The sequence below is a fragment of the Acanthochromis polyacanthus genome, chromosome 15 (genome assembly GCF_021347895.1).
Source record: "Acanthochromis polyacanthus isolate Apoly-LR-REF ecotype Palm Island chromosome 15, KAUST_Apoly_ChrSc, whole genome shotgun sequence".
In the NCBI taxonomy this organism is placed as follows: domain Eukaryota; kingdom Metazoa; phylum Chordata; class Actinopteri; family Pomacentridae; genus Acanthochromis; species Acanthochromis polyacanthus.
In genome coordinates this window covers 797,482-825,104 of record NC_067127.1, presented here as the reverse complement: position 1 = coordinate 825,104, position 27,623 = coordinate 797,482, and the positions used below count along the sequence as shown (strand labels likewise).

The 27,623-nt window shown below is 42.6% G+C and overlaps 2 protein-coding genes across 3 annotated transcripts in view; both read right to left on the bottom strand.

Annotated features, from left to right (window-relative positions):
• ugp2b (UDP-glucose pyrophosphorylase 2b) overlaps positions 1-16,120 on the bottom strand; it is a 52,907-nt gene extending 36,787 nt beyond the window's left edge. The window contains exons 1-3 of one of the 2 annotated variants that reach the window (XM_051959943.1): positions 15,882-16,120; positions 8,511-8,638; positions 4,674-4,781 (exon numbers count right to left, since the gene is read on the bottom strand). In XM_051959943.1, coding sequence (XP_051815903.1) covers positions 4,674-4,781; positions 8,511-8,609 — 207 coding nt within the window. In that variant the 5' untranslated portion in view covers positions 8,610-8,638; positions 15,882-16,120. Of the gene's footprint in view, positions 1-4,673; positions 4,782-8,510; positions 8,639-15,026; positions 15,810-15,881 lie in introns of those variants that run through there. The other variant, XM_051959942.1, reaches the window with a different exon arrangement.
• A 1,814-nt stretch (positions 16,121-17,934) lies between these two features.
• On the bottom strand, positions 17,935-25,435 carry mdh1ab (malate dehydrogenase 1Ab, NAD (soluble)). Its single transcript, XM_022189652.2, has 9 exons — positions 25,329-25,435; positions 24,672-24,770; positions 24,111-24,207; positions 22,529-22,704; positions 22,067-22,189; positions 21,799-21,975; positions 20,698-20,811; positions 19,605-19,694; positions 17,935-18,508 (listed from the first exon to the last, which is right to left on the bottom strand). The coding sequence occupies exons 1-9, from the start codon at positions 25,329-25,331 to the stop codon at positions 18,386-18,388; spliced, it is 1,002 nt and encodes a 333-aa protein (XP_022045344.1). The 5' UTR covers positions 25,332-25,435; the 3' UTR covers positions 17,935-18,385.
• Between the last annotated feature and the right edge of the window lie 2,188 nt (positions 25,436-27,623).

The following is a 27,623-nucleotide window of genomic DNA, read 5'->3' as shown; positions in this document are numbered from 1 at the left end:
GCTTTGTTCCCATTCTCCGGTGGTACTCCACCTTGGATTGTGCTACATTCACTAACTATTTACCTTCATTGTGGCTCCTTTAAGTCAGACTCTTCTGTCAACAGACTGTCAACAAATACCTTCAAAATAAAAACTTTTTCAAAATAAAAGTACATCGATAAGTTCACCTTAAGGGCAACACACCATGGAAGTGAAATTAGATTTAAAAACAGAACAGGGCTGATGAACATCAGCATTATTAGATGAAGTTACAAAAACAGGTCAACATATCCTGTTATCTTCTAGGGAAATGATTCATACATGAAAGTCGCTGGTATTCATGACTTTATGAAGAACTGATGGATATTGTGATGCACAGAATGGCTTTGTTTACATTTTAGCCGGAGTTCTGACTTATGACGAAAATCAACTGTAAGAACGGAACTCTGATGTAAGTTGAGGACCTGGAGTTTCTACCATACATGGTCTTTGTCTGCTGCCTTATCAATTAATATGTTTTTATTCAGTTAAATTATTAATAGCAATCAATTAATTAACCGCAAACCATTAACATCCCCATCTGTGAATAACTCCACTACATTTTCCTTTTTCATTTGCTGAAGTAAACTGTGTGGTTCAGCTGATTAAAACTGGCTCTGAGTCAGATAAAATTATACATGTAGTAGTAAATAAACAGGAGGAGATCATCCTGACCTGCAGGTTCTTAAGAAAGGAAATGTTTTATCTTCCAAGGTTAGCTGTGGAGAAGGCACAGACAGGAACACTGATAGAGGTTCAGATTACAGTGATGCATTAGAAATATTTCTGAATTCTATCAGATACTGAAATCAATCAGTCATATTACCTCTAGGAGGAAGAATACATCTGGAAAGAAATCCTCTGTCAGATTTATGCTTGGAGCTTCTTTATCTGAAGAACCACTGAGTGACACACAAGGAAAGTTTTTGTTTGTTTTTGACGTTTTGATTCCTAGAAGTGGATATTTTACAAAAGAATAAAATCCACAGCATCTTGTAGATAATTAACTCTGATGTTCATGCTGTCCTGACTCCTAAATCAGATTAAAGTGAAATATTCAGAGGAACATACAGAAGTGACACTTTAATGTGTTTGTGTCACGTTAAACTGAAAAAAGGAGACCAGGATAGAAATAGTTCACTCTGCCATAACCTCCCTCATTAATTAAGTTTCTTTACATCAGACGACTCCCTGTATTGACAGACTTGAGTTTCAGGGCTTCCATAGTTCAAACTGAGTTTAACCAGAGACCAGAAGCTGATCTAAACTCTGAGGCCTAATCACGTTGTTGACTTCAACAGAAGATCTCCTCCTTGAGGCTCATTTTCAGGTCATGAAGGGAATTTTCCAATTACAACCATCTTCTAGCCTACTTCCTGCTGGGAAATCCAGCCCTGGTCTGAGCTGTATTTACAGTTAGTATGAGGTGTAAACACAGTTTTACAACTGAATCCTGATAAAGTATGTAAGCTGCTCTGGAACCGTCTATGTAACACCGCTGAGTGGTTTTAACGGCTAAAAAGACCAAACCTCCATCAGAAATAATGAGCAGAGAGTCATGAGTGCAGTCTGACCGAGGACACTAGGACCCTGAGGAGCTGGGCAGCGACTACATCCTGCACCCAACCAAACCAAAGAGCTGGAGTTTTAAGCATAGACTGTATATATAGTGGATGTAGCATCTGGCTCCAGAATTGAAGCCAACCTGGAAGTGTCAAAAACTTGCAATATCACGCCGTCCGCTAGGGTTGGCTCCAAAAAGCTTTTCCTCCATAGACCCCAATTCATTTTTGGAAAAAATAAAATGTGACAGACTGATGTTCTACAGCTCAGGATTTTTTCCCGTTAGTTTTCATGGTCAAAATGAGAGATCAGGTGACCGATCTTAAAATAAATCAATACTGAATTTTAAATAAATCGTTAAAGTTGGCGGAGCCAGGGGGCGTGGCTATACTTGATAGACAGCAACAGAAGCCTCTGCGGTAAAATGTGGGCGGGATAAGAGAGTCCTCAGCCAATCCTGCCCCTAGTTGCTCTCCGGTCCAGTCTGTTTGACGCTTTTTACATCACTGGCTCCAAAAAATCCAAAACGGCGACCAGGAAGTAGCAAAATCCGGGCTTCATTTTCTCGGCATTGAAACCAACGGGTGACGTCACGGTTAGTTTATGCCTGCTTTTAAAAGATGTTGAGAATTTTTTAATTTTATTTATTTACTATTATTAATAATATTTTTACCCTTGTTATTATGGGTTTTACCCTGTATTTCTTCTATTCTGCTAATGCTAATGTTTTGTTGTTAATTTGATCTGGCTCCTTTTTTGTCTGTAAAGCACTTTGTAAGCTCTATTTTTAAAAGGGAGCTACATAAATATAGTTATTATTATTACTATGCATGAAAATAAGCTTTAAAAGTGTTTTTTCATCTGTACAATGACACGGTTTGCTGGGAAGAGTGAGATGTGTCATTAAAGAGCCATCTTGCTCCCATAAATTCATATTCTTGATTCTTTAAACGGCAGGTCTCTCCTTCATAAAGTCTGATATTTCTATTGTGTGTTCTATATGTGACACAGATGCTAAAGATCCCCTGTTTGCCCCTACTCATACCTTCATTTCCTCTCACAGGACAGGATAATGACCAGGATATACGTTTTCTGGCAGCTTTTGGAGTGCAGATCTACTCAGACTGGTTCTTTGTTCCGAGTCCTGATTATTTAAACAACAAACTCTGACTCAAAAACTTTCCCACATAAAAAGCAGCATGTGGAAAGTATTGTTTCTCTCTGCGTCATTCCTGGCGTTTCCCACTGCCTGCAGTTAATGAGAGCAAACTCAATAACGCTGTTAGAAGGTCTGGAAGATGAGCTCAGAATGCTGCTGCTCTGTGAGCTCTGAGACGCATCACAGCGTCTCTGGGTGACAGGAGGAGGTGCCGCTGTCGCATTTAGTGCTCCTGTTCTGCTGCTCAGCTCTCTGTCAGAAAGTTTAACGTCTTTTCTGTTGTGGCTGAACTTATCTGACAGACAAAAGGAGAACAATGAACTAAACAAACGGTGAAATAAGAAGCGTCTCGTTGTAAAGTACGGCTGACTCCAGATGTGTTTGATGCTTCTGAAGGGTTCCTGACAGGCAGCTCATCCAGATGACTGACAGCTGCTGGGATGGAGCTTTGATCGTCTGAAGCTGGGATTAAAAACTCTCTCAGGCTGCATACGGCCGCTCCCACTTTGAATGTTAACATCTGCAGCCCCCCAGAGAATCCTAGCGGTGTCATAATGCAGAGTATTTCCGATAAACAACAGATCCAAAGGTCGGACCAGCTGAAGCAACACCTCTACAGCTATTGACCAACGACAGAGTCTGATTCCTCATTTTGCTGCTGTCTTCTCAAACACACTGCAGCTTCTACAATCACTATAATGTTGGTTTTCAAATTGACTAAATGTTTGCAACATTCCTTGTTTCTCCTGCAATCATTACCAGCAACAATAAAATGAGTCAGTCCAGAGCTGCAGGAATCTGATCCTCGTATCAGCGCGGTGTTTGGATTCTGATAAGCCCTCTACTAGCTGATGTGTTCCTCAGAATGGACTTCCTGGATCTCATTTCATCACCTCAGCTGGACTTTTAGCAGCACGCCTCCTCTACACTCCAGCTACCCGGTGGTTAGAAGTTATTTCTGCTCTCTGCTGGATGCTAATTACCGCTGCTTTCTGCTTTAATCCCTCTGTGCATCTCGAAATAGTCTAAAGCAACCAAAACACCAGCTGCATCCAAACAAATACAGGTTCTATTATGGGATGTTTTCATTTCCTTCACACAAGAACACAAGTAGAAGACTCAAATATACAGCAGGAATACGCAAAATGTAGTCTTAGAATTAAACTGCGTTCATGTAAATAGTAGTGCTGTCAAACGATGTGTAATCAGATTAATCACAGGGTTGCTGTGGATTCATCTGATTAAATATCATTAATTTTGAATCTATATTAATCATGTTTCATTTTGCATGAGCAAACAGACTCAAGAAAGAAAGAAGGGAATATATATGTAATATACATACAGGACAAAATTAAACCATGAGAATAACAAATGATATAATTCACCTGACTGTCAAATATTATATAGAATACACATTAAATACTACGGTTAGGACCCTAAAATGTTCTAGAAAATACAAATTTAAGATCAAAAGATGAAAAAATGATTGATTAGAGAAATGTAGCTCATTTTGTGCTCCAGATGTTTTTAATCAGATTAATGATGATGGATTAATCCACAATAACACGGTAATTCTGACAGGACTAGTAAATAGTTATAAATTCACGTCTCTGACCTCCACAGTCTAAACATCTGAGATTCTGTCTCCTGCTTTGATCTCCCCCGCTTTTCCACCGTTTTCCATAAACCTCCACGTGGAACCTCTCAGATTCATCGCATTCTGAGGTTTTGTCTGTTAGTCTAAACCTATTGTGTTCATATTTCTGAGTCATTTATTTACATAGAGGCACCAGTTTGTGGTCGATTCTGTTATTTACCTCTTCAGCAGAGTAAACAGAGGTATCCTGGTCTGAATCTTTCCTTCGCCACACAACCGCAAACACCAGCGTCACACACCAACAACAAACCTCCTCCAACCACAGACTGGACTTACTGAGTCTTCTGGAGGTCTCTGGATCTTGATCCACTCCACCGACGGCCCCTTCACCTGCAGAAATCTGTGGAAAATATTCTTGAAGCCCTCGAAATCTTTCTTGGACACCTGGAAAACACAAAGATTTCATGTTAAAACTCAAACAAGTCACTGACAGAGCTCAGCCCGACCAGAATCATGATTCAGTCAAACACAGGCTAAAAAAGGATTAACTGCTTTCAGACCGAGAACAAAAAAAGCTGCAGAGGTGTTTCAGTGAAGGTGTTAAACTCCCTTTTAATCTACTTTTTTACGCCTCGTCTCTGTTTAACAGAGCTGGAGGCCAGAAAGGAAAGCCTTAAAGCTGGAGCACGCACACGTTTTATGTCTTTATTTAGGCAAAAACTCCACAAAGGCATTCCAGCATAGTTTATTTTATAAGTGATCTGAGATTAAAATAGACTTCTGGAAATCCTCTCTGCTCTGTTTTCAGATTTAGAAGATCCAGACTTTTTTAGGAGGTCTCAGCTGATCACAGGTCTGAACAAAATCAGGTGAAAGAGGACAACGATTGGTGGCTGCATGAGCTGAGCAGAGGACTGAAATCTGTGTTTACTGACACACACACACTCTCTATTACGTCAAACCCATAATAATTACTGTCCCACGTCAACCCTGTTTTCATGTGATTTTGTCTCCAAATGTCACCTAATATGTACTGAAGGTAGAAAATTAGAGAGCAGGGAAATGACAGCATGTTCATCTGCATTTACTCACATTTTAAACTAGACGAGAAAGTAAACATAAATAAAACATCTGGACGGTGTCTGGAGATGCTCTGCTTTCTGCTTTAGAAAAATAAAACATCCCACTGGTGGATCCAGAACTCCTTAAAGGGGAACTTCGTTTTTTTTCAACCTAGGGTCTATTTCCATTTGTAATTTCATACATGTGAGTGATGGAGAAATGAATTTTAGACATAGCTCCAGTATTTAGCCAGGCAGGCAGCTTAGCAGCTCAGCTAGCAGCTCAGCTAGCGAAAAGCATGGGGCAGCTGGCCCCCCCGCGTCAAAGTCCGCCCTAACGTGCTTTTTCCCCACACTGACTGGCTCAGATAGTCTCAATGAGTGTCCCACAACATACTAGAGACGAGAAGTGAATGATAGCTCGCGAAATCGCGCGATGGCTCGCGCCAAAACACCGGTTTTGGTGTGAGCTATCGCGCGATTTCGGAACGAGATTTGCTTTCTGGCGTCCTGAGATTTGGATACAGACCACAACAAAGAGCGATCGCCAGGTAATGTGGAGGTTTTCCTTCACTTCTCATCTCTAGTATGTTGTGGGACACTCATTGAGACTATCTGAGCCAGTCAGTGTGGGGAAAAAGCACGTTAGGGCGGACTTTGACGTGGGGGGGGGGGGGTAATTGCCTCATAATTTTCGCTAGCTGAGCTGCTAGCTGAGCTGCTAAGCTGAGCTGCTAGCTGAGCTGCTAAGCTGAGCTGCTAAGCTGAGCTGCTAGCTGAGCTGCTAAGCTGAGCTGCTAGCTGAGCTGCTAGCTGAGCTGCTAGCTGAGCTGCTAAGCTGAGCTGCTAGCTGAGCTGCTAAGCTGAGCTGCTAGCTGAGCTGCTAAGCTGAGCTGCTAGCTGAGCTGCTAAGCTGAGCTGCTAAGCTGAGCTGCTAAGCTGAGCTGCTAGCTGAGCTGCTAAGCTGAGCTGCTAAGCTGAGCTGCTAAGCTGAGCTGCTAGCTGAGCTGCTAAGCTGAGCTGCTAAGCTGAGCTGCTAAGCTGAGCTGCTAAGCTGCCTGCCTGGCTAAATACTGGAGCTGTGTCGAAAATTCATTTCTCCATCACTCACATGTATGAAATGACATGAAAACAGACCCCAGGTTGAAAAAAAACAAAGTTCCCCTTTAAGCTATCAAATCCCAAAAAAAGATTCTATAATAGATGAGCTCAAATAAAAGAGATGTTAGAATCAGAAACTTATAGAGGAATGATATATATGTAACTGTCAGGTACACATTCAAAAATAATCTAAAAATATTACAAAACAAACAGAAAATATCACACAGGACTGAGCTGGATAACAGACCCCAAAATGTTAGACAGTTAATACAACAAAGCAGAGCTGCTTAAAGAATATTACTGCTAGTAATTAAATATATATCAAATAAAAAACACAAAGATGTAGTAAAACCTTCATTCAGTTAAATCCACCTGGTTTATGCTACATCCATGGAAAGTCTGAAACTTTCTGCTCACACGAAATAAAAAGATGAAAAAGAAAACAAAAGATAATTACATGTAAATGACTCGTGTGTGCGAGAAATACGTTCCTCCTGGAGGGTGAGTAAAATAAATAAGTGTGTAACTGCTCTGTTAGTATTTATTTACTCTGGAATGAAACTCCATCAGTCAACAAAGACTGAGTGTGTTTTACAGCTGTGTGTGTTGTAGAGAGTGTGTGTGTGTGTGTTGTGGTTTTCTGCATGCATCGCTGTTACTGAAAGTACAAAAGCCTTTTCTGTGAACACGTCTGAAGTTCCTGTGACGTTTTGATCATGCCTGAGTGTGACCAACTCTCCTGACTCCTTTATTCTGGGTTTAACTCCGTCTTTTGTCACTGCTGGCGGTTCACCAGATGGAGAACGTCTGACAGGAGCTGCTGCCAAACCCATGTGACCGTTTTTTAACCAGCAGAAATCACACTAAGATTAACTGCTTTGATCCACTGCTCCACTGATTTTACTTTTTCACATATTAGTGTGTTTTTTTCTGCAAAAGACAACCACTGAAACACACTGCAGGTTCTATCTAATCAGGTTTTAACCCTCCTGTTGTCCTCATTTACAGGCACCAAAAAATACTGTTTCCTTGTCAGAAAAATATCCAAAATTCAGCAAAAAAATTCCCCAAATTTACGGAAATTTACAAAACCTTCAGGAAGATAATTCCAACAATTCCTTAAGTTTCCCTTCAAAGATTTATTTTTAAAAAATCCCCCAAATTTGGCAAGAAAATTCTTGTAAATATTTTCAAAAAATGAGTAAAATCTTCCAAAAAATGAGTAAAAATATCTAAAGTGATTCCATAGATATCAGTAAAACATCTGATATTTTCTTTAAGAAGATTCACATAAAAATCAACCAAAATCCAGCAAAATTTGATGGATTTTGGTTGATTTTTATGTGAATCTTCTTAAGAAACATTTTTTTCACCAAAAAATGTTGAAAGATTTCCCAAAAATGTTGAAAATGTGGACATCAGAAGTTTCACTGTGGAAATATAATTTTTCTCCACCTTTTCAAACTTTGCGACATCAGACGACACGAGGGTTGAAGTGTCTGATCAGTGAGAGGAACTGGGTTAGTTTCCAGTGTTTCTGCAGCATGTTCTGTGCTAAATGTGCAGAATGAACTAAAGCCTTTCTACCAGCTTCAGGACGAACATCTGGAACACAAAACAACAGACGATCTGCTGAACGGAGAGAGTTTGTCTGAAGGTCTGAGATCGCTAAAAGAAACTCAGACACTAAGAATGAGTCCTTAGAATGTTTATCTGATATATTTCATTCATTTGTGACTGTGGGCTGACACTCGACCACTCCCAGCTCATTTTGGGTAACACTGACGAGCGTCAGCTGGGCTGGACCGCTCATATATTCTGAATAAAACGTAGAAATGAGCGAGTGTCTGCGTGAACTCCTGCTTCCTGTACGTCTGTCAGCTGTAGGTGGAACCCTGTTTGGCACGGCGCTGCAGAATGCGTCACTGTTGTGTTTTCCCGGCATCAGTGTGACCCCACCACCCTCTAAATCACTACCAGATGGTGGGACAGACGTAGACGGGGAGTGTACCTCTCTCTCAGCCCCGGTGCTGGTGTCCAGCAGCTTCTCCAGCTCGGCGTGCATGGAGCTCTCCAGCTGCTGCCGCATCATCTCCTGGAACTGAGCCATCCCTCTGCTGGCCACTCCTCTACTCAGCCCTGGAGAGGACAGACAGAGCGCTTTATAACGCTGGAACAGACCTGAATCCTACCGTAATCACCTCCACCTCTATTCATTTTATGAACCCAAACCACTCATTTTAGCCTCATCTGCCCTCAACAAAAAGTCTGTTTTAACCGTTTTATCCTCTAAATTTAACTGAAGGAGTCATATTTAGACTAATCAATCAATGGCTCCATCCAGCAGATTATTGTGATTAGTTAATCATCTTTCCAACTAAACTGCATCATGTGAGGGTTCCAGACAGCTTTTTGCTTCTCTCAGTCTAATATTTTTTACTTTGGGTCCTTCCAACTCTAATCACATTTTTGCTACAATTTCTGTAAATTTTCATTTAATAAAAAAAGAGATATTTGTGGAATTTTAAATACTTTGATCATGTAGGTTTACTACTACATATATCCACCAACACCTCCATCATTCCTGTCCAATGAGTTCTGAAGGTCCATGAAATAAAGCTTCTTTCATTAAAAAGGGATTCTGTATGTTTTTCTGTATCACGATGAAATACGACATATGACTGAGGAATTATCACTAGTTGACTTTTCTTTTGTTAACGTGCACTCCAACATGAGGGTGTTTTAAAGCCCATAGTCAGATCTTATTGGATCCATTTGTCCGGCATTGCAGATTCAGAATCAGTGACTAAATGAGAACAAACAGTGAAAGCTTCTGACTTTTTTCTGAAATAGTTCCTGAGACTCCGTCAAACACAGCCTTGGATGTTAATGTGTGAAAGAAACATCTATGCTGATTTATCAAGCTAGAATTTCACAGAAACCGTTTTAAATAGGCATAGTTTAGAATAAAATGACTCTTTTTTTGGAATGTTGGTCAGACACAACGACACAGTGGATGATGCCAGCTGGCTCTGTTTTATTACTTCCTGATACTGTACACCAGAAGATGAAGGAAATCAGCAACAGATTGATTTTCAGAGTGATGTAGTGAAGATGTAAAACACAGAGTCAGGTAACAGCAGCTTCTGTGTCATTTTTAGGTCCATATAAAAGCAAAAGAAAGTGGAGGAAGGAGGAAAAATGAGCTGTATGAAGCTTTCTGCTGATGGATGTTTGTTCCAGAGGAGTTATAGTAAAGATTAGAAATGTAGAAATGACAGCTCACTATGATATATGAGGCAGACAGAAGAAGGCTGCAGGGCAGAGGAGGAAAGATGTTTTAGGTGGTTAAAAACAGAATATTACAGTTTACAGTAACAGGTTCTGCTCAGCGGCTGTAGGTCTTTAATAACTTACTCAAAGCTTCTTTATCTGTTCCTCATACAAACCACTCAGCTGAATTTCATGAAACACAACCAAAGGAGGAACTCTTTCAGCACAGCGTCCTTTCTTCAGACATCCTCAGGACATGAACTCTCTGACTAACACTCAGATCCTCTTTTCTGTTCACAATCTGTCCAAAATGAGCTAAACATCTAGGATGGCTGAGAAGGGTTAACAATCACTAAAAACAATAAAAACACGTCCAGAATGACTTTAAATCTGACCTCATATAATAAGTGTGCTCTCTGAATGTTGTCAAAAAGACCCAAAATGTGTGTAAAATGACTAGAATTGACTCAAATTAGTCCAGAACTTGATCAAAAAATCCTCCTTAACCATAAAAATCTGTCCAAGATGAGTCTAGGATGGCTGAGAAGGGTTAAAAAATGACTAAAAATGGATCCAAAGTGACTTTCAAATGTCTTCAAATGATCAAATATGCAGCAGTCATACATATTTAGAAACATGTCCCATTCCATTTCCTCATAACAGAGTAGCGTGACATCTTCAATTACAGACAACGACTCTAAAGTATTTCACAAACAATATGGAGATGTCAGAGTGACAGATTTTATGAGTCACACCTGAGAGATTCCTAAAGATTCCCACCCATCAGTCTAACTGGTTATCCAAAAACTCAGAGTGAACCAGCAGCATTTCACAAGAACGATCCGACACAGAGCCAAGAAACTAAGCTGAAGTAAAATCAGTTAAATCACATGTCACTGTGGACCGGCAACAGCAGGAAGTATCTGCAAAGATTTCACAATCCCTGCTCAGACAAACTGTCTAAAACCTGATGTTTGCTTTGTGCTGCTGCTGGTCCTGTGACCCTGACAAGGATTGGAAGCACGTTTACCCATTAATCAGCTGATTAATTAATGACAGAAGCTTACAAAACGCATTTCACCACAGAGGACTGAACAATAAGGTTCATCTGTCTCTAAAGAAGCAGCTCATGATAAATACTTTAATCCTCCAGTTGTCCTCATTTATAGGCACAAAAAAAAATTCTTTCCTTGTCTCAAAAAATCCAAAAATTCAGCAAAAAAAATTGCCCAAATTTATGGAAATTTGCAAAAACTTCAGAAAGAAAATTCCAATAATTCCTTAAAAGTTAAAATCCCCCAAATTTGGCAAGAAAGTGCTTATACATATTTTCAAAAACTGAGTAAAAATCTTCCCAGAAAATCATAAAAATATCTAAAGTGATTCCATATATGTCAGTAAAACTTTTTAACGTTTCTTTTTCCCACCGAAAAATGTTCAAAAATTTCCCAAAAATGTTGAGAAAATGGACATCAGAACTTCACTGTGAAAATATACTTTTTCCACGCCTGTGCGCAGCGTAGGTCATTGTGTTTGTGGGTGCATCTGTATTAAATGGACACATTCTATAGTGGAGTGATTTCTGCCATGAATGTTCTCAAGATTTCATCAGCCCCGGAGGAGGACCGAGCGGCCATGGAGGAGGACAGAGCGTCCATGGAGGAGGACCGAGCGGCCATGGAGGAGGACAGAGCGTCCATGGAGGAGGACCGAGCGGCCATGGAGGAGGACAGAGCGTCCATGGAGGAGGACCGAGCGGCCCCGGAGGAGGACCGAGCGGCCATGGAGGAGGACCGAGCGGCCATGGAGGAGGACCGAGCGGCCCCGGAGGAGGACCGAGCGGCCCCGGAGGAGGACCGAGCGGCCCCGGAGGAGGACCGAGCGGCCCCGGAGGAGGACCGAGCGGCCATGGAGGAGGACAGAGCGGCCATGGAGGAGGACAGAGCGGCCATGGAGGAGGACAGAGCGGCCCCGGAGGAGGACAGAGCGGCCCCGGAGGAGGACCGAGCGGCCACGGAGGAGGACAGAGCGGCCCCGGAGGAGGACCGAGCGGCCACGGAGGAGGACAGAGCGGCCACGGAGGAGGACCGAGCGGCCACGGAGGAGGACAGAGCGGCCCCGGAGGAGGACAGAGCGGCCACGGAGGAGGACAGAGCGGCCACGGAGGAGGACAGAGCGGCCACGGAGGAGGACAGAGCGGCCCCGGAGGAGGACCGAGCGGCCCCGGAGGAGGACAGAGCGGCCACGGAGGAGGACCGAGCGGCCACGGAGGAGGACCGAGCGGCCCCGGAGGAGGACCGAGCGGCCACGGAGGAGGACCGAGCGGCCACGGAGGAGGACCGAGCGGCCACGGAGGAGGACAGAGCGGCCCCGGAGGAGGACCGAGCGGCCACGGAGGAGGACCGAGCGGCCACGGAGGAGGACCGAGCGGCCACGGAGGAGGACAGAGCGGCCCCGGAGGAGGACCGAGCGGCCACGGAGGAGGACAGAGCGGCCACGGAGGAGGACCGAGCGGCCACGGAGGAGGACAGAGCGGCCCCGGAGGAGGACCGAGCGGCCACGGAGGAGGACAGAGCGGCCACGGAGGAGGACCGAGCGGCCACGGAGGAGGACAGAGCGGCGACGGAGGAGGACCGAGCGGCCCCGGAGGAGGACCGAGCGGCCACGGAGGAGGACCGAGCGGCCACGGAGGAGGACAGAGCGGCCACGGAGGAGGACAGAGCGGCCACGGAGGAGGACAGAGCGGCCACGGAGGAGGACAGAGCGGCCACGGAGGAGGACAGAGCGGCCCCGGAGGAGGACCGAGCGGCCACGGAGGAGGACAGAGCGGCCACGGAGGAGGACAGAGCGGCCACGGAGGAGGACAGAGCGGCCACGGAGGAGGACAGAGCGGCCCCGGAGGAGGACCGAGCGGCCACGGAGGAGGACAGAGCGGCCACGGAGGAGGACAGAGCGGCCACGGAGGAGGACCGAGCGGCCACGGAGGAGGACAGAGCGGCCACGGAGGAGGACAGAGCGGCCCCGGAGGAGGACCGAGCGGCCCCGGAGGAGGACAGAGCGGCCACGGAGGAGGACAGAGCGGCCCCGGAGGAGGACAGAGCGGCCACGGAGGAGGACAGAGCGGCCACGGAGGAGGACAGAGCGGCCACGGAGGAGGACAGAGCGGCCACGGAGGAGGACCGAGCGGCCCCGGAGGAGGACCGAGCGGCCACTGAGGAGGACCGAGCGGCCCCGGAGGAGGACCGAGCGGCCATGGAGGAGGACAGAGCGGCCCCGGAGGAGTACTGCTCTCTGAGTGCTTTTCTTGTTGTTTCTGTTCCTGATTTTTCGCTTCTCTGTGTTGCTGCTAATGGAGCTGCTGTGGAGCAGGAAAAATTTGATCTGACAGTAAATTCTCATCATCATTGGCACATTAAGCGGTACATTTGCCCTGAGAGGCTGAGTGCTGTGTTGGCGGTAATAAGGTGGAAGTTAGCGGCGGGCTGGCTACTTATTAGACGCGCCGTACAGTGGCGATGCCCTGATGCTGCCATTGGCAGAGCAGCTCAGAGTAAAAATTCATTGTATATGAAAGTGTGCAATGCCACTAAAGCTGATTCTGATTCTGATCATGTTCGACACTGTTCACAGACAAACACGGACAGCTGTAGGAATGTTGAAATAAAACCAGTGATTCAACTGAAGCTAGAAAGACCTGACTGACTGACTCTCTGTAGACGTCCAGGTCATGGTAATCCTCGGAGCTTCAGTGAAGAGCAGCTACACTTCTCTTTCAGGTGATTATAAACGGTAATGGACAGAAACATGTCAGATATCAGAGCTCTGACCCTTCACCAATTCCTTTGTGACTGATTATTCAGTATGTGGGCCAAGCTATAAAATTACAGTGTTCTGACATGAGTGAAAGACAGGTTTTGCTTGAAAAGCCAGAAAAAATAGCCGTAAGGTAAGAAAAACACATTGTAGGCTCCTTTAAACCCAGCTGGGACTACACCTACACATCCCTGACCTTCTTCATAAGGGTTCCATATTTAAGCTACCAAGTTCAGCAATAAATATGATTAAATAATAAGATAAACACTCCAGAGAGCTTTCACTCTGAAGTGTCATTGGACCTACATCTCCCAAATGAAGAGGAAAAGTTCCCAAAAGTCAACAGATTATTCATTCAAACCTTAAAGTCTATTCACCATGAAGCATAGAGGATAAACCGTCCCATCTACCCCATAAAACAAGGACACGTAAACTAAATTTACAAAGATCATGTACAGAAACATGCCAGCTATCAGACACCAGGCTTTGACATCTAGATGGAACCTCAACAGGACTGTGATTGGACACTCAGCATGTGGTGCAAACTTTAATTTAAATAACCGCTTCAATGTCTAATGTTAAAGAAAGTTTTCACCATAAAGTATCATTGAACAAATGTCTCACAAATGAATAAGAAAAGTTCCTAAAAGCCAACTGGTCACTGATTCAGAGGGACACTCGACTTTAAAGTCTGTCATAGATGAAGCTTAGAGGAAAAAACACCGTTTCTATCATAAAACATGAACAAAACAAGGACACATGAAACCAAATGTACAAAAGCACCAGGGTTTGACATCTTAGTAGAAATAAACCTCAACAGAATTGTGATCGATCATTCAGCATGTGGTGCAAATATTCACTTAAATCTAGGTCTTTCTTGGAAGGCAGAACCCTTTTAAAAATGCCCACAAGCTACAAAAACACTGCAGGTCCTGAGAAAGATGCTAAAAGACAGGTACCCTACCTGGGGTTACAACTAGAAGTGTGTCCACTTACCTTCTACATAAAGTGTCATATTTAAGCTGCCAAGTTCAGCAATAAAAACGGTTAAATCATGAGATAAACCCAAATGGAAACGGCTTCAAGTCAGATATTCCAGAGAGCTTCCATACAAAGTAAATCCCATAAATGAATAAGGAAAGTTCTTAAAAGCCAACTGGTCTTTCATTCAGAGGGACACTAGACTTTTAAAGTCCAGCCAGAGAATAAAATATCATGTCTATCATAAAAAATGAACAAAACAAGTACATATACAACTAAATCTACAAGGGATAATGTACAGAAACATGCCAGATATTAGATCTTCTACAAGAAAGCACCAGTATCCCACATTTTGACGTGTGCTGCAAACTTTCAGTTAAATGTAGGTCTTTCTTGGAAGGCAGAAACCTTTCAAAAATGCCAACAAGCTATGAAAAAGAAGTGTATATTTCCCACTTACCTTCTACATAAAGTGCCATATCTAAGCTGCCAAGTTCAGCAATAAAAACGGTTAAATAATGAGATAAATCCAAATGGAAACGGCTTCAGGTCAGATATTCCAGAGATTCCCGTCTTTGGAAGTACATCCCATAAATGAAGTTTCCTTGAGGTGTCCTAAAAGCCAACTGGTCCTTCATTCAGAGGGACAGGAGCATTTAAAGTCCAGAGGAGGAGAAGACATCCTGGCTACTCATAAAAAACAGCAAAACAAGGACACATTGATCGGATCACACTTATCTCTGAGGACAGCAGTCAGACGTCCTGAACATGGAGCTGCAGGAATCTACTGAGATGTTTTACTGCTTCCACCACGTCACTGGTCCCAACCTCTGCTCACATTTCTCCCTCCTTCACTTCCCTGCCTTCATCTTTATTACCTTTATTGCCACAGACTCGGGGATATTTGCCCTCTTTTCTCATGCACGTCAATTATTAACCGCTCAGATGCGCACACTCCGTCCGACCACAGCCGCCTCTCTGCCGGGGAGCTCTATCCGGCAGGAGCCGCCTCTCTGCCGGGGAGCTCTATCCGGCAGGAGCCGCCTCTCTGCCGGGGACCGTTTCTGGAGGATACAGCGTCTCTCTCCCGGCATCCATCATTCGAAGGATGTCGGGAGAGGGACGCTATGTCCTCCAGAGACAACACGCAGAGGTTCCGTGAACGCCACACTGAAGGGAAACGGCTCCACCGGGCTGCGCCAACCTGCAGATCCGACCTCCGACACCAACAGCCCGCGGAGGAAGCGGTGCCCAGGGGGGTGGTATTAGGGGGTAAAGGGGTAAACAGCCGACAGATTTAAAGCCTTTTCCTTACTGTGGTTCTGGAGGATGCTGACAGGGATGGGGTCGGCCTGGTCCTGCAGGTCTGATGGGTCGGCCTGGTTGCAGGTCTGACGGACCACAGCTGCTCTTAGATCGGTTTATTTTTTATCCGGTTTTCACCTTCAAACTCCGGGCTGCAGATTCATGTGGTTTAATAAAAGAAAATCACAAAAAAGGGTTTTAGAAAAGTGAAAAACTTTAAAAAAAAAAAAAAAAGATGATCAGCGAGTTTGGGGATATTTTACACAACAGTTCCCCTCCGGGAAGGAGCCAATGAAAGTTCTGCTTTCCTGTGACGTCGCTTTAACAGCCAATAGAATTCTGCGACGTGCAATTTGGCGTCTTGGGCAAGGAAGCTCCTCATTTCTGAAAAAAAACCCAGAAGAAGCCATTTATTCCCTTATTCACACTGACTTTTGTTTCTTATTTAAGTACATATTTAGAGCTTTTATTCTGAAATACATCCGCAGTGATTAAACTATCAGGTCTGCCTTCATAGAGTCCACTGGGTTCATCACATTTAACAGATTAATGCTGCACCGGTGAACCCTTTTGGTGGATTTATCTCCTCTACTGATGATCACCAGAGACACAGTGTGAATTTAATTAACTGCCAAAGTTACATAACCAGTGTGCAACTGGGAAGGAAAAATGGAGAAATACTGCCCCTGTCTGCTGAAAGTCTGGTATTGCACTGTGCTTCATTTCCTACTGTACCTCCATCTATCTATTCATTCATTCATTCTCTAAAGTCTGCTTTATTTCATGGAGGGTTGTGAAGAGCCTCCAGCTTCTTCCAGATAACAGCCAAAGACATATCTGTCCATAAAGAACATTTAAAAACAGCAGGAGTTGAACCAGAGTGCTGTGCAGTTCAGATAACAAACACAGTGACTAAAAGACAAATCTAGATGGTATAAATACATTAACAATACTAATAAAGTACAGAACACTATAAAAAATGAAGTCAGGGTGTAAAGCTCTGTTTCAGATCTCTGTAAAGCCTGGAGGTTTTCATATGGAAAGGTAAACTGTTCCAGAGATGAGGAGCAGTTACTGCAGAGGCTACATCACCTCTAATTTAAATAAGTAAGCTGGCACCAACCCACATCTTTAAAACAAACAGTGAAATCTTAAAATCAGTTCTGGAACAGACACGGAGCCAGTGGACGGAGCTCAGCTTAACATTTCTACCTGCAGATGAGTCTGCTTCGTCTGCATCTCAGCTTCAAACCGTGTTCCTGTGCTATGAGTTGACATCTTCTTATTCTTCTGCAGCATTCAAAGGGTCTTCATCCCAAAATAAGAAGCAGTACATCTAAGATTCTCAGTCATGCAGGCCATGATGATCATATGAGCTTTAGTAGAGGACAGCTGGACGTTTCACCTCAGGGTCTTCTAGGGAACTTAGATTTACTCATTTGTTGTTTGCAAATTCCTTAAAGCAGTTTTGGACACATTTTTAAAGAAATGATGGAATTATGTCTGAGATAATTCCTGAAATAATCCTTTCCTGGAAAGAAGTAGTAAGTCTCCACAGTACTAACTAAATAACCGGATGTAACTTCTGCACCTGAAGATGGAATGGAATATGATGTATTTCTACTGGAAGTTTCCCAAATGTTTGTCCTTCCTTATCCATCCCAAAAGGTGTTTTAAATGCTTTTGTTCATTCCCTACATATGCTTACTTAAAAGAAAACTTGCAGCATGCATTCTTCAGTGCTGATAGCAGGTTCTTACTGGACGTATAATCCGTCATATTGTGCTGTGTGAACGACTACAGAGTGACTACTTAGAAACGGCTGCATAAAAGCCAAAGTAGCACAGTTGAAGTTATTTATACTTCTGATAATTGGAGCTTGACGTCACCAGTTTGCCTTGTATGTACATCAGTGGATTGTGAAAGGAAACCCACACAGACATAATGAGATCACTGACATATAAAGAGTTTACTAAAACTAGAAACACGGCAGCTCAAGAAACTACTCTGTGTGTATTTGTTCTCCATGTTTGGATATTTAAAACCATCAACAAACACAAGTGCATCGTTTAATTCCTTTTATTGTTTCAGCTTTTCCAGTGTTTGAAGACTTAGTGCATCACTGACTGTAACAACCATCCATTCAGTAACCCCAGAGAAACAAATCAGAAAGTAGCTGCTAACAAATCAGCTGGACTTCCAGTAAACGCCGCATACTAACGGTGGAGTTATAGTAATGATATACAGCGAGGAAAACAGCAGACTAATTCTGTCCAGTCATCTGTAACCAATTTATACCTTTACACAAGCTTTTTGTTTTTCTAGATCACAAACTATGTTGGTTCCTGTCAGCGTACAAATATAAAAGCAGCCTTACACCCATAAACACGACTCAGTCTCATTCATGCCCACAGTGATCTGGGGTAAAGCAGGGGTTGGTGGAGTGCTTCTTCATAGGCGAGCGTCTGGAGGTTTGTCGCTGTCTGAGTGTCGGGGTGGTCCTGCAGGGTCTAGTCATACTGCCAGGAAGCTCACAGCTGTGTCTCTCTCCTCCATCAGTTCAGAAGCCGTGGCGTCCATCTTCGATCGGGAAAAGTCGTTGATGCTCAGATCGCCCACGATCTTCCAGGTCTTGTCCTGAGGCAGGGACGTCAAACTCATGTTAGTTCAGGGACACATTCAGCCCAGTTTGATCTCAGCTGGGCCAGAGCAGTAAAATCACAGCATAATAGAGAAACAAAATGACAAAAAATGAGACAAACAACACAAAAAAGTATCCAAAAATAGGTTTTAAAAAAAGAGAGAAAAAAAATCACACAAATGATACAAACGAGACAAAAAAAGAAACAAAATGACAAAAAATGAGACAAACAACACAAAAAGTATCCAAAATAGGTTTTAAAAAAAGAGAGAAAAAAAATCACACAAATGATACAAACGAGACAAAAAAAGAAACAAAATGACAAAAATATGAGAAAAACAACTAAAAAAGACAAAAAATAAGAACAAAATATTATAAAAATAAGGCACAAAACGCCAAAATCGAGAAATAAAATAACAAAAAAATGACACAAATGACACAAAGCAAAACAAAAAAAGAGACAAAAAATGGCATTAAAAACTTACAAAGCGACAAAAACACGAACAAAACAAGACAAAAAATGACAGAAACAAGACAAAAACGACACACAAAACAGCAAATAAAGCAAAAACACAAAATGACAAACACGAGAAACAAAATGACAAAAACATGAGACGAACGGCAAAAGTCAGACTAAAAAAAATCCCAATAAAAACAAGACAAAATATTACAAAAATGAGACACAAAAGAACAATCTACTATTTTACTTTCTGATCCAAACAACTTGTCATCGTCTAGAAATGATTTTAAATTTATAGTTTTACTAATTTACAATCTGCAGTTAATGTCTTCTCTAGTTTTTACACTTTGAGGGCCACTTTTGGACCACGGGGAGTATTGTGTGCTGTATGCTTCTCTGGTTCAACATGAGCTGTGAACATGCATGTCATCTGCATTTTGTATTCCTGTTTGTGTATTCTGTCATTTTGATTTGTATGCACTGTGAGTAGATACTGCATTTCAGTGTTTCTGAAATGAAATTATGAAGGAAGAACAGCTGCTGCCATGTAGTAGCCAATAGGGGATCTTAATGAAACAAACCAGCTGAAAACATCCTCTATGCTGCTACTGCAGAGGTCAGATCAGTTGTACCTTGATCTGCACAGGGAATGAGTAGATGAGGTCTTCTGGGACTCCATAGTTGTTACCAGTGGAGTAAACGCCCATAGAGATGAACTCACCCTGTAAGAATAAATAAAAAGACGACAAACCGTTTGAAGCTGCTACCAAATATTACAGATCTCATCACCACCAGCTTCACAATTACAGATCTGTCAGAAACCCACGGAACAAGCTCTGCCTTCACGTCTGTTTGCCACAAAGCAGATCAACAAGTAGAAACACGTACAGACATACTTCCATCTCATTTATTAGCTACAAACTCCAGAGGAAGAAAGTCAGTGCAGTTTCTAGAACACAGAAATAAACCATACACTCATTCTGTCAGATTTATTTAAACCTGGATATGGAAATGTGTGCAACAATCACATTTTAACCTGAGACAATTAGCCAAAAGAACCACAGCGTTTGATCAGCTGGAGCTCATTCTTGAGGTTACACCACAGTAAAATCTGAAAATACACGTTGCAGCCCACTCTAGATAACTTTAATTTTACACATTCATGTGCAGTAGGTGGTATCTACGTATACATGAGCTCTGCTGCTCAACACGTACATCATTGCTCTTCTAACGTTATCACCATGCAGGAACTCATTCTGGGCTGATGTCCATGGAGGGATTCTCACTGATCTGGGGAGATGAAGAACTTTTGGATGTGGAAAGGACCACAGCAGACTGAGTTTGGTTTTTCTGGAGGAGCTCAGAGGAGAACTGCTGCTCACTGAAAGGACCTGGTTAAGGTGGTTCAGGATGCTCATTTTAGGTGTTCTAGAATGTCCTACCAAGAGGAGAACTTATGACAAAACCCAGGATATGCAGGAGAGTATGTTCCTCAGTTAGCATGGGAAAGCCTTGGTAGTGAGAAGAGACGGATCTGAAGATCTGCTAAACGGTAGAAAACGGATCGTATTCTGATAATGTACTCACTCTGGCACTCTTTTCATTTTCACTTTACCAGATCATAAAAAGGTACCAGCTGAGGGGTTGTGGGCTGTCCTCTTTAGCAGCATAACAGGTCACCAGGCAAACATCCCCATATTCCAGCTCCTACAGTAATGAACTTACCTCGGGGGTGCCGGTCCAGATGTCTCTCATGTGGTCACAGATGGCCTTGGCTGCAGACATGGCGCTGGACAGCTTCCTGGCCTTGATGACTGCAGCGCCTCGCTGTTGAACCGTCTGCAGGATGAGAACATGGACTGTTAGATGAAAAGCAGCAGCCTAAACACACAGTTCACCCTCTAACCACAGCGTAACTCCAGTAAAAGCTGGATTTGACTTTAAGGTTTTTGATTTCAAGGGTGGAACATTTGCAGCTGCTTTCTCTGGAATTCTGGGCCCAAAGCACTTTAATAAATACAGAAATGAAAAAAACTAAACCATGACTCCTGGACACATAAAAAAGTCATAAAAATGTGTGTGACCAGACCAACATTCCTCTTCCATAGGACCTCTTAGAAATTTTAATCAAGCTTTCCATGAAATGTGAACATATTTCTGTTTACTACATAAACCTACTTGGTGAGTGTCGTTTTGTCTGATCGACTTAGTAATTGTCATCATCATCTTCATCTTCATGTATCGTCTTCGTTCCAAAGACTGGCCACCACAGAACATTTTGTCTCTGTTCTCCTCAGCTCTCTTTGCTCCAGTCTAGGACTGTGTTGGACTCATCACTCATTTACCTCTCTGCCTTCCTCTAACACGTGTTCCTTCAGGAGTTATGCTATGGAGCTGCCATCAGAACTCCTTTTCCTTTGCTTCAGATCCACACTAGGTTCCTTTACTATCAGCTCTCTCTTCCATGTCTGTCACTCTTTCTCTCCAACTGATTTTTAACGTTCTCCTAATGTACCACATCTCAAAGGATTGTTTTCTCTTCTGGATCCTTCACTTCCTTAATCCAGAACAGAACACACAGTTTGACGTTTCTACAAAGGAATTCTTTGCATTTCCAAAGCTTGGTCTTCACCTTTCCGATTCTTCCCTTAATTTCTTCATCTTCTGTTATCGTGGTTCCAAGGTACAGGGATTCATGGACTTGCTCGTTACCTTCTGATTACAAAGCTCTCTGGTGTCGTCCTGCTAACACACATGGTCTTTGTCTTTTTGGAACTTAACTCCATCCCTTATGCTCTATGGGATGGACTTAAATCATCAACTTACAGCAATGAATTCTCCTTTGAGCCAGGCGTCATCCTTGACTGCATCGAAGCAGGCGAGCTCGCTGCCGGACATGTTGACCAGGCAGTGGTGCACATCTGGATACTGGGTGGACGAGTGGTTGCCCCAGATGATCACGTTCTTCACATGAGTGGCAGGAACGCCACAGCGCATGGCTACCTGCACAACAGAGAGGACGTTTGGTTCATTAATCACTTAACAGAAGACACTGTGAACTGAAAGCAGCAGCAGGTCACCTGAAGGAACGTACCTGAGAGCGAGCCCTGTTGTGGTCCAGACGGGTCAGACAGGAGAAGTTCTCTTTGGGGATGGAAGGAGCAGACTTGGCTGCAATCAGACAGTTGGTGTTGGCAGGGTTTCCAACAACCAGCACCTGAAACCAAACATTAAGCAGAACCTCAGCATACAGTCAACGATGCAGCTTATTCACTGCAGCTCCCCACCAGCCATCGTCCACTTCTAAATCATACGCTGCTGTAGGTTTCATATTTGAGTCTCTGAAAAGTGGAGCCACTGTCTAAAAAGCAAAGTTATAATCTGCAGTAGCACAGAGGTTCAGCAGGAGGAAAATAAGTTGCCATCTTGGAGAACATGAGAACTAAAGAAAAACATAGAAATCCCCCCAGAACAACTCCAGAAATATGGAACATGAGCAGAAGTTTCCTTCGATAAGCAGAAAATGTGGGAGTTATGGAAGTCTGCATGTGATCACCTTGACGGTCTTCTTGGCATACTTCTCCAGAGCAGCTCCTTGGCTTTTGAAGATGGCTACGTTGGCTTTGAGCAGGTCCTTCCTCTCCATGCCCTCCTTCCTGGGCATGGAGCCCACCAGGATGGCAGCGTCCAGATCCTTAAAGGCCACCTCCTCCTTGTCGGTGGGGACGATGTCTGAGGAGGGAGGAATGACTTACTGTTGTGTTTTTACACTCTGTAAAACCCTTTAGGGCAACTTTTTGGTGCTCTGGCTTTCAAAGATGTGGCTACTAAGGAGTATTTTTGCCAACTGTACCCCTAAACTGACTTTTTATTATTTTTTTTGTTGTAAATGACGTAAACAGACAATCGACCATTTGAGTGGAATCAAGTAGGAAGTGTGCATGCTTCATGATCCTTTAGTGGTTTCTCTTGGCAGGCCAGGTTTGCAGGGACAACAGCAAAGTGTTTTCAGTTCTTTGGCTAAATAAACTAGATTTCCTCACACAGTCCCTAAAACAGCTACAACAGAAGTCCATGACATACGCAGCTAGTCTGGGCTCATTTCTACATCCTTCTTACAACCATCCACACATACAACACTTAGAAATGTGCTTTGGATGCGTCAGACATGTGAGCGGCATTGTGCTGGGCCGGTCCATCTCCGTGCACCAAGCGTTGTCTTTGCTCTACAGCTGGTTAATACTGGGGCCTCTCACAGCCCTGACCAAACAAAGCAAAGGACAGCACCGTTTCAAAGGAAAAATTCCAGGTCACAATGGAGGTGGCACATAATGGCGCCTCACGACTGGTGTTATGACAGCCGTTACCATGACGACACCAAAGCCAACGCCATATTTATTTTATTTTAATTCATCTAGTGTCTCAGAAAAGCAAACTGGGCCTTTCCAAACCAAGTGTTCGCCTCCTCCAACATTGAGAAGAAATGCAAAGCTCCCATTAGCTCCAATAAATGAAACTCAGAGATGTGTATAAACAATAATAAAGTAAAATTTAATACTGACTAAGGATCTCTTGAAGCGCTGCTACCAACAAAACAGCTGGATCTTACAGTTTCTACACAATATATGGCTCCAACATCTGTTATCCAAGATGATAAAAATTAAGTAACAGTGGCAAATTGGGAATATATTCTGAACACATTGAGCCACGAGGCCGTAGTTTAACTACATCATAGCAAGAGTTCAGTTATTAATGTGACGACCACAATGAAAGCTCAACAATATTACATTCATGTTTGAGTTTTTGGACAGGGAATCCAAACCTCAGTAAGGCGTTATAGCAGGAGGCAACAATGTGGTTTTTCATCTTTAATTTATACATACACAACACTAAACATTTCCCCGCTATGGGCTCATTAAAGGTTCTATCTATCTATCTAGCTTGGAGATTCACTCAGCATGTGCATATGTCCTCATATTATACAGGAAGAGTTACAAACTGAGTGGCACATCACAGTCATAGAAAACAGCATTTTAAATTTTCTGTGTACCAAAATAGCTTCAAAAAAACCCATACAGCTGTAAAGTAAAATCCATAGTCAAACTGTGATATTTGGTGCCACATTTTCAGATGATCACCTCTCAGAAGTGGGAGGGCGCAGTCCTGCAGCTCCATGACGACACCTTCCAGGACCGGCAGCATGGGGGTGATGTCCAGGAGGAGCAGGACGATCGGCTGGCAGGAGACGGGGAGAGAGGGGGAAGAATGTTTGGCAGCGGAATGTGATGAATGAAATGTGCTGGAAAGAATTCAGATGCATTTCTAGAATGATTTCCATGTAGTGGGAGGCTTAGTTATCTCTGGAACAGCGTGTGAAGGCCTAAGCCATGCGGTGCGCTGACTGGGGCATGAGCCAAATGGATCAAGTGGTTTTAAAGTTGGCCTAAGGCTCTTGGAACGAGATCCATTTCATTGACTTCAAGGACAATCCCGGCTGGTCCAAGGAGACTCGGATGAGCAAACGCAATCTGATCAATTCCCACAGGGACAACATCTGTTCAGTGTCACCTCCCAGGAATGACGTGGAACATTAGTGACATTCACAGCTGTTTGGTAGAAGCCTACACGTCTTGTGACACCGTCTAATGAGATAAGGAAATGGAGGTGTGCTATAAGAGCAGGACAAAGCCCTTCTTTACCTGATCTTTGCCAAAGACATCTCCCTTGGCGATGCTGAACAGCAGAGAATAGGCAATCTGCCCAGCAGCGCCGGTCACCAGAACTCTAATAGGCTCAGACTGCAACACACAAGGCAAAGGAGGCTGCTGTTAGTATTATTAGCATTGATTTTACTGTATTACAGTCACAGTTTGGGTGTCCATGTTTGTCTACAGGATTTACTAAGTCAGGGGGTCAGTTTTAAAAATAGACCTGAGGCTTCCTGAGAGCTCTGGGTTACATAACAGAACCACGATATATTTAACCTGGTGAGCAAGTCTTTACATTCACCCATAACAGAACCAGGATATATTTAACCTGGTGAGCAAGTCTTTACATTCACCCATAACAGAACCAGGATATATTTAACCTGGTTAGCAAGTCTTTACATTCACTCTGCAGGATTCATTCAACACCTTAAACAAACTGAAGTAGCAAATGACATGAATATGGCTGAGTTATTACCTAAAATAAACTTCAGCTTCATGCCACAGACCGGACTATCGTTAAAATCTACGCACACAACGAATTTTTCACAACTTTGTGAACTCCTTATCAGATTATCTGGAATAACAGCAGTCCACAACGCATTACGAACAAATAATAAGGTGTAAAACAGCGTTTCCAGCGCTACTTACCATCGTCACTGCTCGCTCTCCCACGTCTCTCTCAAGCCGGAGGTCACTGAGCGTATCAATGCCTATAAGTCCTCCGTTCGTCACGACACTTGTAGAGGACAGACGGTAGTCTGAAGACGTAGGGAATTGTAGTTTTGCATCGTTTGTGTAGTCTTTTATCAAAAAGAACAATTTAGCCTCAGCACACAGTCTTATTTGTTAAAGAACACGTCGTTTACCCTTTAAAGTGTCACACAATATCTTCTAAAGGACGTTAAAATAAGTCGGGAGGTTGGTTTAGAAGTTTCGACTAACGAGCTAGCTGTTAGCATAGCCTCCAAAGCGCCGCTTGTTGCTTAGCGACCCGATTCCACCAAGCTGGCTAGCTAGCAACGAAAGTCCCACTTGTGTGGTACTTCAGCAAAATAGCTATACTTCTACTCGATAGAAAAGGTACAGAGACTTCCAGTTTACGTTCTTATACTCGACAAACAGCGGTAGTTCTCCACATGAAATGAAAGTGGTTAAATGTGAACGTTTTCAGTTAAAATCAGAAGTTTGGATGATGCTTGCTAACTACCTGGAGCGACTGAAGGAGTTGACGTCTGGGTTAATCTGAACCTAACTGTTCATATTTACCGAGAAAATCACGTGTTGAAGGCTTTAAGTAGAGCTGAAGGAAGGCAGCAGCACTAAACCTCAGGCAGTCCTCATCAATCAGATAATTAAGGTAAGCTGTGTCCCTCATTAGACCTGTTTGTTAATACAAAGTTTTACACTTTAATTTATCAGTTAAACACAGCCTTAATGCTTCTAACAAATTAATCACCTCCAGATGGGTACGTTTATTAAAGAGTCAGCAGTTATCTGTCATTGTTTCTCAGAAATATAAGGTATCGTGAATGACCTAAAGAAGTATCTATAGCAGTCTGATGAAGTGAGGGACTTCCAGTTTCTCTTTATGGCTCAGTTTTTGTCAAATTGTGGTTTTGTGCATCTCAAGTTATGTTTGCCACATGAATAATGAGACTCTGATCAGTTTTCAAAGGGATTTTTGCATCTATTTCACATTTTTAGAATAGAATAGAATGTGCTTTATTGTCAGTATACAGTGTACAAGGAGATTGGAGAGCTTCTCCTTTTCAGTGCAACCATAGCAGAAGGTGCAAAATAAAAGTCTTAAAAACCTTAAAGGTAGTGCAAACAGTCTCTGTTTACAAATATACAATATAAATGTCACAAACGATAAATGTCTTTGAAAACATATGAGAATTGTACAGAAAAATAATGTATTGCACTGTAAAAAAATGAGTTGCACACTTTGGTATGATTGTATTGCACAGGGTGAGTGGATATGAATAGAATCAGAACAGAATCACTTTATTCATCCCCGAAGGGAAATTCAGTATATTATATGTAGTATAATATAATAAGTAATATATAATATATTATTATATAGTATGAGGTGGTATACAGAACATAGAGAGAATATTAAGGTGGTATACAGAACATAGAAAGACTGTTAAGGTGGTATACAGAACATAGAAAGACTATTAAGGTAGTATACAGAACATAGAATATTAAGGTGGTATACAGAACATAGAGAGAATATTAAGATGGTATACAGAACATAGAAAGACTGTTAAGGTGGTATACAGAACATAGAATATTAAGGTGGTATACAGAACATAGAAAGACTATTAAGGTGGTATACAGAACATATAGAGAATATTAAGATGGTATACAGAACATAGAAAGACTGTTAAGGTGGTATACAGAACATAGAATATTAAGGTGGTATACAGAACATAGAAAGACTATTAAGGTGGTATACAGAACATAGAATATTAAGGTGGTATACAGAACATAGAATATTAAGGTGGTATACAGAACATAGAAAGACTATTAAGGTGGTATACAGAACATATAGAGAATATTAAGGTAGTATACAGAACATAGAGAGAATATTAAGGTGGTATACAGAACATAGAAAGACTGTTAAGGTGGTATACAGAACATAGAATATTAAGGTGGTATACAGAACATAGAAAGACTATTAAGGTGGTATACAGAACATAGAATATTAAGGTGGTATACAGAACATAGAATATTAAGGTGGTATACAGAACATAGAAAGACTATTAAGGTGGTATACAGAACATATAGAGAATATTAAGGTAGTATACAGAACATAGAGAGAATATTAAGGTAGTATACAGAACATAGAGAGAATATTAAGGTGGTATACAGAACATAGAAAGACTGTTAAGGTGGTATACAGAACATAGAAAGACTATTAAGGTGGTATACAGAACA

Bases quoted from the DNA above. Each gene is read 5' to 3' on its own strand.
- mdh1ab (XM_022189652.2), bottom strand. The intron at 24,208-24,671 runs GTAAAGAAGGGC...GTCTCCTGCCAG, and splicing joins ATGTCTTTGGCAAAGATCAG to CCGATCGTCCTGCTCCTCCT. The intron at 19,695-20,697 runs GTAAGTTCATTA...TTATTCTTACAG, and splicing joins TCTGGACCGGCACCCCCGAG to GGTGAGTTCATCTCTATGGG.